At 42.9% G+C, this 14080-nt stretch overlaps 2 protein-coding genes across 2 annotated transcripts; both read right to left on the reverse strand.

Annotated features, from left to right (window-relative positions):
• Positions 1-273: 273 nt before the first annotated feature.
• LOC107292572 (C-factor) lies at positions 274-5131 on the reverse strand. Its single transcript, XM_015821676.1, has 6 exons — positions 4965-5131; positions 3466-3517; positions 2632-2819; positions 1731-1889; positions 952-1062; positions 274-420 (listed from the first exon to the last, which is right to left on the reverse strand). Exons 1-6 carry the CDS (start codon positions 5106-5108, stop codon positions 307-309), a joined length of 768 nt encoding a protein of 255 aa, XP_015677162.1. The 5' UTR covers positions 5109-5131; the 3' UTR covers positions 274-306.
• A 4284-nt stretch (positions 5132-9415) lies between these two features.
• Positions 9416-13746, reverse strand: LOC107292564 (C-factor-like). The gene is made up of 6 exons (XM_015821668.1): positions 13603-13746; positions 12931-12982; positions 12222-12412; positions 11385-11549; positions 10388-10498; positions 9416-9529 (listed from the first exon to the last, which is right to left on the reverse strand). The coding sequence occupies exons 1-6, from the start codon at positions 13744-13746 to the stop codon at positions 9416-9418; spliced, it is 777 nt and encodes a 258-aa protein (XP_015677154.1).
• Positions 13747-14080: the final 334 nt, after the last annotated feature.

Consider the following 14080-nt stretch of genomic DNA (forward strand, 5'->3'; position numbering starts at 1 on the left):
TCCCAGAATTCCTGAGCCAGCCACGCTGAGGGGAAAGGGAGAGATTTCCAAGCTGAGTCATGCTGGCTCAGGGAATTCTGAGAGTTGAAGTCCACGAGTCATAAAAGAGCCAAGGTTGCTTTACCCCTGTTCTATACCATCAAAATCAGAGCGACCCTGCCAATTTACAACAAATGCAATATAAATCATATACAATGCAAACTCTAGAAATACAACAGCGATACAAAAATAAAAAAAAAGATTGAAGAGGATGAGCATATCCAACTCCTTTTTTTCCTTTTTCTTGGAGGAAAGGACATGCACATCTCACCAAGGGAGCCTTTTGCCTTCCCAGTCAAGAAAGGCCCCGTTGGAGGCCGATGATAGATTGGCAAGCACATTGAGGATGCCTCGCACACTGTTCTGCACAGTCACAGGGGCCTGGGAGAGAAAGAGAGGCAGGGTTACTACCCTCGTGGAAGAAAGCTTGAATCCTGTACCCATTCATTCACCCATTCATTCTCCTTCTCTGGCTAAAACAACAGCAACAAACGGAGGGCTGCTACAGCCGCTGTATAGCATAGCGTTGTGTTTTTCAACCTGGGCAGCTTTAAAATGTGGGGACTTCAACTGCCAGAATTCTCCAGCCTGACTCGGCTGGCCCAGGGTTGAGATGTATACTGATGGTACCTGACTCCAAACTGATAGATGACCTCATCTAACATGATAGATGACGTCACCTAACATGTAGATGTCACCAGTCACACAAAAAGAACCATCGCAAAACGGTGCCGCCACCACCTCCAAGCCCCTGAAGCTGGTTCAAAAGGATATGATGGTCAATGGTGTGAAAAGCTGTTGAAGATCAAGGGGCAATGAGATGGATACACCACCCCATCTCAGCTCCAACAAGGGACCAAGGCTGTCTCTGTAGTAAACCCCGGCTCTCTTTCTTACATCCTTTAGGGGTACCTGCTCTGTTCCCATGTCTGTTTTCACCCAACCAGGATGGATCAGGGTACACAAGATCCCGTCTTCCTTTAGTTCCAACGCAAAGCAGACCGTCACCATGTTCAAAGCAGCCTGCAAAGAAAATCTTAAGATCAGCTTCTCACCCTTTTCTTTCTTTTGAAACCTTTCTGCTCTGATGCCCGGACCCAATCACAGAACCATTGCTGTCAAAAGCATTGACCAGACAAGAAAAACGGGTTTTATCCCTTTCAAATATTCTGGACTGTGACTCCCTAACCTCTGGATGCATTGGACAGGGTTGATGTGAATTGTAATCTCGAAGAACTAGAGGTGCTTAAAAGGGGAAAGGATTAAAGAATTAAAGAGTCCAGATGTGGAAGATTTAAAGGACAGAGAGGCAAAGATTTAAGCAACACGGGACTAGGGTAACCTGCAGCAGAATCCAAAATGTCAGCATGATGTCTACACAAACAGAGGTCTGCCCCTTTTTATATGTGTCACATTTGCAACACATTTTTAAAAAGGGTGGTCACTGATTATAAAGTGAATGGGCACCATCTGACAAACTCCCACCCAGATCCAGGGAAGATGGGCAGGATATAAGTTGAATGAATGAATGAATGAATGAATGAATGAATGAATGAATGAACGAACGAACGAACGAAATGTTCCCAATAGGAGCCAAGATCTGATTGACTGGACACATAAGTATGTTCTGCTGTCCCACCAGCTAATTCTTCTGAAGGAAAGGAATGACCTGACCTCTAAGGAAAACCTACCTTGCTGGCACGATAAGGATACATTGGTCCTTTCATGACTTCAAAGCCCCGTTCAATGGAGGCCAACTTGGAGGTTATATTGATGATGGCTGCCCTCTGACAGCTCATCTCCTTTATGGCTGCCTCTCCAGCTGCTTTCTTCAACAGGGGCAGAAATTCCTGAAGGAAACAAGATACATTAAGTTGTGAAATAAGAGCATGATGGCCCAGGAACTGAATGGCTAGTATCAACATCATTGATTTATCTCTAAGACATCACCATTGCTTTTGTTGGTTAAGGCTACCTTGGCTTCTGACTTTCTTTGGTCTCAGCGGCCCCATTCTTTCTTATTAGTTTCTTTCCCATCTCCTTAATCACACATTCAATTGAAAATCCCAGCAATCTTTACATTTCTGGGATCACTGATCCCATGTCAGTTTTAACTCTGAAGTTTCTGCATTCTACATAGCACCTTACAGAAGAGAAGAGAAGAGAAGAGAAGAGAAGAGAAGAGAAGAGAAGAGAAGAGAAGAGAAGAGAAGAGAAGAGAATTGTTTATTGGCCAAGTGTGACTGGACAACAAGGAATTTTCCCCTGCGCATAAGCTCTCAGTGTACATTCAAACAACAAAGTGATAGTCACAGATCATAAATCATAAGATTCATGATAGAATATGATAATGCGATAGGAAATGATAGGATAAGATTTATGACAGGATGGGAATCAGTAGTTCATCAGGCATTGCTAAACAACTCCAAACACCTGTCAGTGGTAATAAATATTGGGAGCTGTGATCCAACACCTCTTAAGAAGTTCATAAGTTCTCCAGTGTTGGTTTAATCTACCCTATTTCATAATATACGGGACCAAAGTCTTCATACTCTTGTTTCCTTCCCAGACAGGAGACAATGATTCTCTTACCTTAACCACAAGTATGGGCCCCACCACATTAGTGTTAAAAGCAGACAGCATCTCCTGCTGCTCCACAGTTTCCAGAGTGGCATAGGAGTTCACACCGGCATTATTGATCAGCAGGTTCAGACCTTTACCATGGAGAAGCGACTCAACCACTGAAGCAGCTGCCTTCACACTGGACTGATCCTCCACCTCTTCCATGAAAATACGAGAGAAATGGGATCCTTATCAGAGAAGCCAAAAGCTGGTGTGATACCTACAGGATTGTGGGTTGGCAATTTGGAAGGAACCAAATTTCAGGTAGCCCTAGCTTGTGCCTACATGACAGCATATACAGGCAGTCCTCGATTTACAATGATTTGTTTAGTGACCATTCAAAGTTACAGCAGCACTGAAAAAAAAGTGACTTGTCCCCATTTTTCACACTTAAGACCACTGCAGCATCCCCAGGGTCACGTGGTTAAAATTCAGACCCTTGGCAACTGACTCATATTTAGGACGGTTGCAGTGCCCTGAGAAGCAAAGTTAATGGAAGAGTCAGATTCGCTTAACGGCCATGTTACTAACTTAACAACTGCAGTGATTCACTTAACAACAGTGTTAAGAAAGGTCATAAAATGGGGCAAAACTCACTGAACGTCTGTCTTGCTTAGCAAAAAAAATTTTGGGCTCAAGTGTGATAGTAAGGCAAGGATTACCTCTACTGGGATACAAACATTTTAAAGCTAAAACGCACATAGGGCACTGTCAAACTGTCCATAGTCCATGCAGATTTCCCAGTGGGTTTTTAAAAAGAGGGAGGCCAAATTAGAATAGGGGAAAAATGGAACGCTCTCATACCTAGCTGAATGATGTGAATGTTGGAATGCTTGCTGGCAAGTTCATCCAAGATCTGGAATTAAAGAGAATAAGACAAGAGAAGAGAAGACGATCCAAGGAACAATGGAAAACTTTTCTTTCCTATCCCTGAGTCCTTTTTAGCCCTGAAATCCATAAATCACCAGTTCATTTTTTTTTTCTTGGTTCAGCAAAAAGTTTCAAAAAATTCAAAAGTTCAAAACCAGGACTCTATTTCTGAAAACAGTTCGTGCTGGATGCCTGCTTGTTGTGAAAATAAATAAATAAAAAGGTTTTATCTAGGTTTTCTCTTTCTGTTCCTGTTCTATATCTCATGTCAGTGAATGTGCACTGATGGGATTTTAAAACATGTCGAGACAGGCAGGCTTTTAAGAGTGGCAAAGCTTCTAAATTTGCTTTCTGGTTCATGTCGCCCTTCTGTGGCTGGCAGCTGTGTGTGATTCGCTGTTTTTGTGACGCCAGAGGGCCCAGGGTTGCATTTTCTCACTGCCTCCCATCATCTCAAGACCGCTCCCACAGAGAGGGCCTCCTTAGGATGCCGTCGGACAGTCAATGCCGACTGGCGACCCCCAGGGGGAGACCCTTCTCTGTGGCAGCTCCTGCCCTCTGGAATGACCTACCCCCCAACCTACGTACAACTGCGGACCTGCGCCTTTTTCGCCGAGCCCTGAAAACCCATCTATTCCGTGCGGCCGGCCTGGCGTAGTCTTAATTATGTTTTAGTACAGGTTTTATATGGGGTATTTTAGAGCAGGCCTTTATTTATTTAATCTGATTTTAGAATAGATATTTATTGTGATTTTTATTATCGCCTGTTCACCGCCCTGAGTCCCGTAAGGGAGATAGGGCGGTATACAAATTTAAATAAACATAAACATAAACAAGACAGTGAACACACCAAAAGCATTGCTGCAATATCCAGTGAACAAATTGTTAACTCTGCCCAGGTTCTGGATCTGATCTCATTTTCTGTACATCATTGCCTTGCCTTGTGTGACTCTTGACACCTCACCCTCATCCCACTTCTGAGTCATCAAAACATTATCCATCCCGTTTTAGAGCTGTACTTTAGTTCACTGTTTTGCTATTTCAATCTCCTCTGGCAGATGATGGCATCTGTTCCGCAGTAATTGCCAGCAGGATAGAGCTTCCTTTGCAGGCTGGCTTACCTGTAGAATTCTCTCCGCAAGGAGGTTCATGCAAATATTACTGTTTAGAGCCTAGGTGAATGCCTTGTTTCTCTTCTGGGCTTCTAAAAATATTTTTAAAGAAGAGCTCTATGTCTTACTTCTTTGGAGTGAGAAGTATCTCTGTAGGTTCTGCTATCTTCTGTAGCTTTACTCCTGCAGCAATATTAAGGTAACTACAGGAGGCAGAGTAGCCACCTGTGTCACCTTCCTCAAGAACTTAAAGCAAAGCTGCTTAGACAGCAACGGGGCAGTCTTCTCCCTGCTCTTCAATCATGATAACTTTCTACAAACCTTTCCGCCAGGCCCGGCTGGGGTCCGGCAAGTTGCAAAGATAAGTTCTGGAGGCTCAGCCATCTTCACCAGCTGTTGGATCAGTTCCAGTCCGATTCCCCGATTGGAACCAGTCACTAATATGCTACGAGCTAACGGAGCCATCCTTTCACTGAACTCTTACTTTTTTGTACTGCCTGGACTTTGTTCAGTGGTTTAGTAAATATAATGTTAGGACTCAGGAAAGAGGTGTGTCTCCTCTTGACACAATCTCTTCATTTGCTTGAGGCTATGGCATGCAAATCTTTGCCTGGGAAGAACAGATCTTAAGGCATTGTTTCGGTGACAGAGCCTTGGATGGGAGCCTCAAGAGCACAGCAGGAAGAATTGTTAGGGAAAACAGGTCTTGTACTTGTAATGAAAGGTGATGGCAAGATTTTCCGTGACCGTGGTGCGTTTATTGATAATAAACAACAGCGAGGCAGTCCTACTGTGTTTAGGGACAGGTTCCTCCTGCAGAAGAAACCACGGGGAAGAGTTCTCCTTTCAGTTCACAAAGGTCTGATGCTTTCCCCCCCCCGGGGTGAAGCTCAATAATCTGTTCACCAGACTATTTTTTTCCCCTCCCAATCCAGAAAAGTGCCAGATGATGACGAATCTAAACCAGCAATGACCTTTACCAAACCCTTACTACTGGTCTCCACTGTCATAGGAGCCTGCATAGAAAAGAGAAGCTGGATTATAGTTTTTCAAATTAGTTTATATTGTTGTTATTGTTAACCTTTAATTCGATTCACAGTCTGGATAGTAAAACTTAACAGTTCAAGTCCTAACTGACGACCTAAGGGCTGTTAAGGTAGTGCTTGTGTATATAGGCAGTTCCGAATAAGGTGTTGTTGTTGTTGTTGTTGTTTTGCAAAGTCAAGATATTCAGGTCTAACAAGTTCAAAATGTCCATGTGTGTAGGCAGTCTTTTGGTTATTGCTCCAAGGGCTCCTATTACTATTGGTACAACCATGGTTTCTTCCTCCACAGTCATTCAACTTCAATTTGCAGATCGTGACATTTTGTTATTTTGGGCTTGGCCTTTTTGTCCACCTATTGACTCCTTTCCAAAGACCTGGGATAGGCAGACGTGGATGTTGGATGATGTTACAGTATTATTGTTGTTATACTACTACTACTACTACTACTACTACTACTACTACTACTACTACTACTGTTGTTGTTATTGTTGTTGTTGTTGTTGTTGTTATGGCCCTGTTCTGAACTCTGAATGGGCTGACTCCAAAGGCAAATCTTCAATTTGCAGTTTGGGCATACACACACATTGTGAGAGACGACACCCACAGAGGGGCAGCTGGTGTGAAGACTACGGTGAGGTGGCACTTTCCCAGGGAAGAGAGAGAAAAATTTATAGATTTAATTTAGGGGTCGTACATCAGAGAAATCTACCTAGAGATGTTGTTATTTACTTTTCAGAAGATTTTGTTATAATGTGTATGCAGCAAAAAGGATTTAATTTATAATACATTTGTTTGTTTTAGAAGTTTTATATTTTTAAAACTTTTGATTTTAAATATTGATGGTTAATTTGTTGTATAAAAGAAAGAGAATATTTCATTATTTGAAAAAGTTTGCAATGAATTTATATTATGTTAAAGGATTGATTTGATTAAAGTAGTTATAAGGAGCTGTATTTTGAATAGAGTTTATATAACGAGAATTCATAAAATTAGTTAAAGACTGTAAAATAATTGATTGGATATATGGGATATAATTCGTACTTTATTATGGGATTTGAATTTTAAAGAGACGAATGTGATGCTGATGTTATAATAGTGGTAAGATTATTGTTGTTTAAATTTTAGAAAAGATGGGTAGATTATATTCAGAGAAAGTTAGAAAGTGATAAATATTTTTTAGTTTATGAGTAAATTTTATAATGTTTATTATAATTAAGGATATTATTATGTTTAGGTCTTGAAGAAATGGTAAAGATTTCCGCATATTTGCAAGATTAATTTTAAGTGTGACTTGGGGAAGATGGATAGATTATTATTAGTTATATGCTTAGTGTTTTATTTGATTGTTTTTTAATGTTTAGAGTTAAAGGATGTTTATACTTGTTTGTTTTAAATTTGGGTACTTATATTTTGACTTGGGATGAGGTGTTTGTAACCCTGTAATCAATTCTGGGAAGTCCGGGGGGGGGATTGGGAGTGGGTGGGTGGGTAGAAATAGATATAAAATAATCAGGTGTACTGATGCTAAATTTTTGAGAAGCAGATGAGTTGTTATTGATATTAATGTATGCCTGTATTTGTATATTTGGTTTTGGTTTTTTTTGAAAATTAATAAAAAATTGTTTGGGGAAAAAAAACACCATCCTGGCTTAATCTTTTGTCCCAAATACCTCAATTGATTCATGCCTGCAACGGAAGCCCACCTCAGTACATTCCCCCAGCTCGTATCTTAAAGATGTTTAATTACGGTTGATCGTCTACATACCTTTGATTCAGATCCAGTAGGGTTCTTACAAGTTGCGAAAATATGGCCTTGAGGAGGGTTGGTAAATATAATGTTAGGACTCAGGAAAGAGGTGTGTCTCCTTCTGACACAATCTCTTCATTTGCTTGAGGCTATGGCACGCAAATCTTTGCCTGAGAAGAGCAGATCTTAAGGCATTGTTTCGGTGACAGAGCCTTGGATGGGAGTCTCAAGAGCACAGCGGGAAGAATTGTTAGGGGAAACAGTGTTTGGGGCCAACTCCTGACACTTGTCAAAGTTCGTAGGGTTGGGAAAAGCATCTCCAAGGATCAGAAGAGATGTGATACTCCTCCGGTCTGCTACCCACCCAATTTGCATGAAGGGATTTTTTATTGTGCTTATGATTTTAGTATGTTAAAGTTTGACATTAGCCTTTATTTTATATACAGCAACCATTTTATATTGATACTTATAGTGTTATCATGTAATCATTGTTTTGTTATTTTGTAATCATTATTTTGTAGTTAATTGCTTGATCAGATGCTTTATATATATACTAGCTGTACCCGGCCACGCGTTGCTGTGGCTCAGCCTGGTTAAATGGAAAAGAAAGAAAAAGAGAAAGCGCACGTTTGTAATATGTTTAATTTCGCAATGCTAGCGTGTGTTGCTTTTACGTCCAACAGATGGCGCTGTTTTTCAAAAAAAGCATGTTTTTACCTGTCACAGGTGTGACATCTAGAATAATAGTAGGTGTATAAAAACACACACATATTCGAAGGCAACGTGGTGTCAAAATTTCAAAGCAATCGGTGAAGAACTTTCAGAGATTTAAGATTTTGAACAAACGAACATTTACATTTTTATTTATATAGACTGGAAAAGTAAGGGCTTCATGCTTTAGGTCAGTGGTTCTCAACCTGTGGGTCGGGACACCATTTGGGGTCGATCGACCATTTCATGGGGGTCGCCAAGCAAGGCTGTCCGCCATTTTTTTTGTCCGCCATTTTTTCCCCTTTTCCGGCAGGTGCCTTGCCTCCCTTGGGCTGGGCCAGCTGGTGGTCGGCCTGCTCTGTCTCTGCCGCTTGCCAGATACGCCTCGGCCGGCGCAGGGGGCGGAACCATGCATGTGCGGCGCTCCCGGGCAGGGAAAGTCCTCGACTTACAACCGGCTGGGTAGTCCTCGACTTACGACCGGTTTAGTCCTCGACTTACGACCGGTTTAGTCCTCGACTTACGACCGGTTTAGTCCTCGACTTACGACCAGTTGGGGTCACGGCATTAAAAAGGTTGAGAACCACTGCTTTAGGTACAGGTGATTGTTTATATGAAAAGAGCACAGTATGGGGAGGGGGAAAAGGAGTTACGGATGGAGCCTGGGTTGCTGTGTATGAGTCATCATCTAAGAATTATTTTTTTTTGTGTGCCATCTTATGCCTGGTACCAAGACCTGATCTTTTTGTTCTGGAAAGGTATAAAAGGTGGAAGACATCTTTTCTGGGTGTTGCCTTCATTCCTCTACCAGCCACGAAGAGGAATCAGGCAGCCCCTCTCTGTTTTGATCAAAATAAAGTTGTAATCTTTGTTGAAACCTCGGCTCAGGACTTTCTTTGGCTCTTTTAAATTCCTGAGTAACGCTGGGGCAGTTGTGAGGCTAAGTGGAAAACCTTACATTCACATCCTTTGCGATGCTTCTGAACCTCCCCCCCTTAGATCTGGATTCACACAAATGAATAGCACAAATAAATAGCCACAGCATCCACTCCTCTGGAGAGAACCTTCCCACATGTGGCACTTGTAATGAAAGGGGATGGCAAGATTTTCCGTGACCGTGGTGCGTTTATTGATAATAAACAACAGCGAGGCAGTCCTACTGTGTTTAGGGACAGGTTCCTCCTGCAGAAGAAACCACAGGGAAGGTTTCTCCTTTCAGTTCACAAAGGTCTGATGCTTTCCCCCCGGGGTGAAGCTGAATAATCTGTTCACCAGATTATTTTTTTCCCCTCCCAATCCAGAAAAGTGCCAGATGACGACGAATCTAAACCAGAAATGACCTTCACCAAACCCTTAGTACTGGTCTCCACTGTCATAGGAGCCTGCGGGGGAAAGGAGAAGCTGAATTATGGTTCTGCAAACTGGTTTATTATATCATTATGGTTAATCTACAGTTCGATTCACAGCCTGGGACTGGTAAAAACTTAACAGTTCAAGTTCTAACCAAGAACTTAAGAAGCGATAGGGTATGTGGTTGTTGTTGTTGTTAAATTATGGCCCTGTTCTGAACTCTGAATAGGCTGGCTCCAAAGAAAAGTCTTCAATTTGCAGTTTGGGCATACACACACATTGTGAGAGACGACACCCACGGAGGGGCAGCTGGTGTGAAGACTACGGTGAGGTGGCAGTTTCCCAGGGAAGAGCGAGCACATCCCAGGAGTGGGGTAAGACAACAGGCAGCACAGCCCAGAGATGGAGAAGAGACAGAGGAAGAGAGCTAGGATAGCCACTCCCTAGAATCTCCCAGGTAGATCCGTTAAGGTGAGAGTACTAAAGGTTTAGCCTGGCAGGAGACAGTCTCTTGGGTGTAAGGAAACAAAGAACTGAATTATGGCTGCACTGTTCCACCTCGTTCTTGGACTTAGCCTGACACACATAACCCATCAACAAAACAGATGGACCCAAAATATATTTTTGCTTTATAAATATTCATTTATAAAGCCAGTTTGTTCTCTAGTGGTTAAGGCACCAGGGTGGAAAGTGGGAGACTGTGAGTTCAAGTCCCGCCTTAGGCACAAAAGCCAGTTGGGTGACCTTGGGCCTATCATCAGGAGACGGTGAGTTCTGCTCCCAGTTTAGTCATGAAAGCTGGCTGGGTGACTATACCAAACTGGCTCCCAAGTACATTTCTAAATTTTTGAGAATATTCATTATTCCCTCCCTCCCCCATCTTACAGTACCTGTTCTGATCCCATGTCAGTTTTCACCCATCCAGGATGGAGCAGAACACATGCAATTCCATCTGTTTTCAGTTCCTCTGCAAGGCAGGCATTGACCATGTTCAGCGCTGTCTATAAAACAAAGCGTGAGAGAATGAATGGCAGAACCTGGGGGTTGGGATGAAAAGAGGGATCAGCCTGGAGTCCCTACAAAGCCAGAAGTAAACTAACTCCAACCCTCCTGAAGTGCCGTGGATGCAAGTAGGTGCTGATCCTTAGTTGAGAAGATTCCTGTCCATAGGCATTTAGCAATAAATCAAGTTTTCAATAGTGGTGAATATTTGTAATAGTGGTGAATATTTGTAATTGGGGTATAGGATGATGGTGGAGGTTCATTCTGTGAGCTTGTGGATTGGTTTATGAACATTTTGTTACCAGTCTAGGTAACATCTTCAGTGGAGTTCAGGGGATGTCAGAGTCGGTATTCTTCTGCAAGATCTTCAGTAGATCTCGTGATGGGGACATCATGTCAGGTGAGAGTCAGGTCAGGTCAGGTGATGGGTCTGACGACCCAAGATGACCCACACCTGACCCATCAGAAGACCTTCACCTGATATGACCCTCACCTGATGTGACCTCCCCATCATGAGATCTACTGACCTCACAAAGCCCTTAGAAGAAGAAGAACACCAATGCCTAAACTCTGTTGAAGATGTTCTCTAGCGTGGGAATGAAACATTTGGAAACCAATCCAGAAGCTCGGAGAACGAATCTCCACCCTCAATAAATCCGTTTAAGTGAAGCTTCACACGAGGACCTGAGTTTTCATCATCACTTTAACAAGTCCTTTCCCTAATGCTCACACGTCTCTGAACCTTGGCCCCAGGTCCAGTTTCACTTTACAAAGGCTTCATACTGATCAGAGGCTCCTGGAGCCGGAGATTGGCAGGCAGGACGGCTAGAAATGACTTGGACTATCTCGTTGGCTAGGTTCAAAATAACAGAATCTCTGAATTACCTTGCTGACACGATATTGGTACCCCGGAGGAATTTTTGTTGCGGTCTTAAAACCCTCCCCAATGGAGCTAATTATAGAAGATATGTTGACGACAACTGCCTTGTTGCCTCCCACGTTTCCTTTCGTGGTCTCCGTGGCAGCCTTCTTCAGAAGAGGCAGGAATTCCTAAAATACATATGAAACAGTAGGCCGGAATGTCACATTTCTCTCCTTCCTGGGTCTCATTCAGATCTTTTCTTTTATTCTCACTGGCTTTTCTTGTTTCCCAAGTCATGGTTTTCTCTTGGTGCCACCTCTGATCCCGTTGGCTCACGGTTGACCTCACTGGCACCTTTAACACTAACCAGGCCTTCCATCTCAAGCGGACTCCACTATAGCTTTGGCCTGCTCTACTGCTTCCTGCCACATAATGCTACCCCTAACTCTACACATATATAGGTATTCCTCGATTTACGGCCATCACTGACCCCAAAATTTCTGTTGCTAAGTGAGACTGTTGCTAAGGGAGTTTTGCTCCGCTTTACGACCTTTCTGGCCACTGCGAATCCCTGCAGTCGTTAAGTTAGTAACACGGTTGTGAAGTGAACCCGGCTTCCCCATTGACTTTGCTTGTCAGAAGGTCGCAAAAGGCGATCACATGACCCTGGGACGCTGCGACCGTTGTAAATATGAACCAGTTTCCAAGCATCCGAATTTGGATCACGTGACCCTGGGGATGCTGCAACAGCTACAACTTCTTTGTTTTCACTGTTTTCAGTAACTTCAAACTGTCATTAAATAAATGGGTGTAAGTTGAGGACTACCTATACAGCTCCCGGGACCTTAAACCAGACTTACTTTGACAACCAGGAGGGGTCCCACTGCATTGGTCTTGTAGGACCTTAGCATATCTTCCTGATCGACGTGTTCCAGAAAAAGGGCTTGGGAATTTCTGCCCGCATTGTTGATGAGCAGATTGAGCCCTCGTCCATTCAGCTGGGATTGTACTTCTGACGCAGCCCGCTTTATGCTGGAAAGGTCTGTCGTATCTACCACAGACAGGAGAAAGCTAATAGGACAGGTCTCAATAAAATCAACTTGGTCCCTAGTTTGATGTGTGCGGGCAAAGTGTAAGGGTATGTGGGAAAGACCTTCAGAGACAGTGGGAAAAGCTGCAGCCTAGATAACAGCCTGATAAATGGAATCTCCCCACCTAGCAGTTCAAAAGTGTGCAAATGCGAGTAGATAAATAGGTACCACTTCAGTGGGACAATAACAACGGTCATAATGGTTGTAACGGTCGTGGGACTGTACCACTACTGTACATTTCGACTATAAAAACCAACATAAAAATCCCCAAACTGAGAATTAAGTCTGTAAGTGTGTTGTAAGTGTGGTGCACTCGACTGACAAGCTCATGGAATTGATGATGATAGATATGGTAGTATGTTGTTTCGATCGCCGGAGTCAAGAAGCTTACCGTCTTTTCCCTGAAGTATTATGCCATAAGAAATGGGGTTAAAATGCTTTCACTGCAATAATTACCCAGAGAGTAAAGATCCCATACCTAACTGAAGCACGTGAGTGTTGTCATGCTGACTAGCAAAATTCTGCAAAGCCTGCAATTGAGAAAGAAAATGTGAAAAAGAACAGGTTGAATAGATAAAATATATTAAAAAAGCACCCACAACCATATTAACTGGGATACATTTCTGTGAAATGGAACTTGGAAGGATTTGTGGACTAGAATAGTCCACATCTGCACCTTTATCTGTTTTATTTAGAAGCCGGAACCACTTAACCACTGTGCACCCATCTTAACAACCACAGCTATTCATTTAACAACTGTGGCAAGAAAGTTGCAAAATGGAGCAAAACTCACTTAACAAATGTCTCACTTAGCAAACAGAAATTTGGGGCTGAAATTGTGGTCCTAATTCGAGGAGTACCTGGACTCGGCTCTTACATTGTGTGATATGTGAAACCCAAATAAAATCATGGTGTGGTTCAGCATGAGGTGCATAAAGCAGGTTGAGTTTTCTGGTTTGGGATGTCTTAGTGTGAGGTCTGAATGCCAAGCCACCTTGCATCATTTGGTGGACTGTGATTCAAAACATCCTGGCTTAATCTTTTGCCCCGGATACCTCAATTGATTCATGCCTGCAACGGAAACCCACCTCAGTACATCCCCCCAGCTCGTATCTTAAAGATGTTTAATTACCGTTAATCGTGTACATACCTTTGATTCAGGTCCAGTAGGGTTCTTACAAGTTGCGAAAATATAGCCTTGAGGAGGGTTTATTTTCACCAGCTCTTTCACCAGTCCAAATCCAATTCCCCGGTTGGTGCCGGTCACCAGGATATTCCGAGCTACTTGAAACATCCTGGCCCTTGACTTTTGCTCTTCAACCCTGTTCCCCTTTGGACAGGTGGTGACATCTGCATCTGCAGATAAGAAGAGATGACTAATATTAGGCTAGCCTGAAGGGGATTCTCTTGAAAATATAAATACAATAACGGATTAGTCCTTGACTGAAAAGCCGGAACCAGAATTTCCATTGCTAAGCAAGGCGGTTGTTAAAGGGAGTCGCCCCTGGTTTTATGACCTTTTGTGCCATGCTTGTTAAGCAAATCCCTGCGGTTGTTAAGAGAACCACATGGTCATTTAAGGGAATTGACTTCCCCAATTCACATCACCCAACTTTTGACCAAGCAAA

This window comes from Protobothrops mucrosquamatus, unplaced genomic scaffold (genome assembly GCF_001527695.2).
Source record: "Protobothrops mucrosquamatus isolate PMUCROS unplaced genomic scaffold, P.Mucros_1.0 scaffold1379, whole genome shotgun sequence".
Lineage (NCBI taxonomy): Eukaryota > Metazoa > Chordata > Lepidosauria > Squamata > Viperidae > Protobothrops > Protobothrops mucrosquamatus.

What these genes read in the sequence shown, in the direction of transcription:
- LOC107292564 (XM_015821668.1), bottom strand. Translation starts at nt 13,746, where the DNA reads ATGTTTCAAGTAGCTCGGAATATCCTGGTGACCGGCACCAACCGGGGA. An exon ending in CTACTGGACCTGAATCAAAG is followed by an intron (nt 12,983 to 13,602) that starts GTATGTACACGA and finishes TCTCAATTGCAG; the next exon opens with GCTTTGCAGAATTTTGCTAG. An exon ending in ACCAATATCGTGTCAGCAAG is followed by an intron (nt 10,499 to 11,384) that starts GTAATTCAGAGA and finishes TTTGTTTTATAG; the next exon opens with ACAGCGCTGAACATGGTCAA.
- LOC107292572 (XM_015821676.1), bottom strand. Translation starts at nt 5,108, where the DNA reads ATGGCTCCGTTAGCTCGTAGCATATTAGTGACTGGTTCCAATCGGGGA. An exon ending in CATTCACATCATTCAGCTAG is followed by an intron (nt 2,820 to 3,465) that starts GTATGAGAGCGT and finishes TTTTCATGGAAG; the next exon opens with AGGTGGAGGATCAGTCCAGT. An exon ending in ATCCTTATCGTGCCAGCAAG is followed by an intron (nt 1,063 to 1,730) that starts GTAGGTTTTCCT and finishes TTTTCTTTGCAG; the next exon opens with GCTGCTTTGAACATGGTGAC.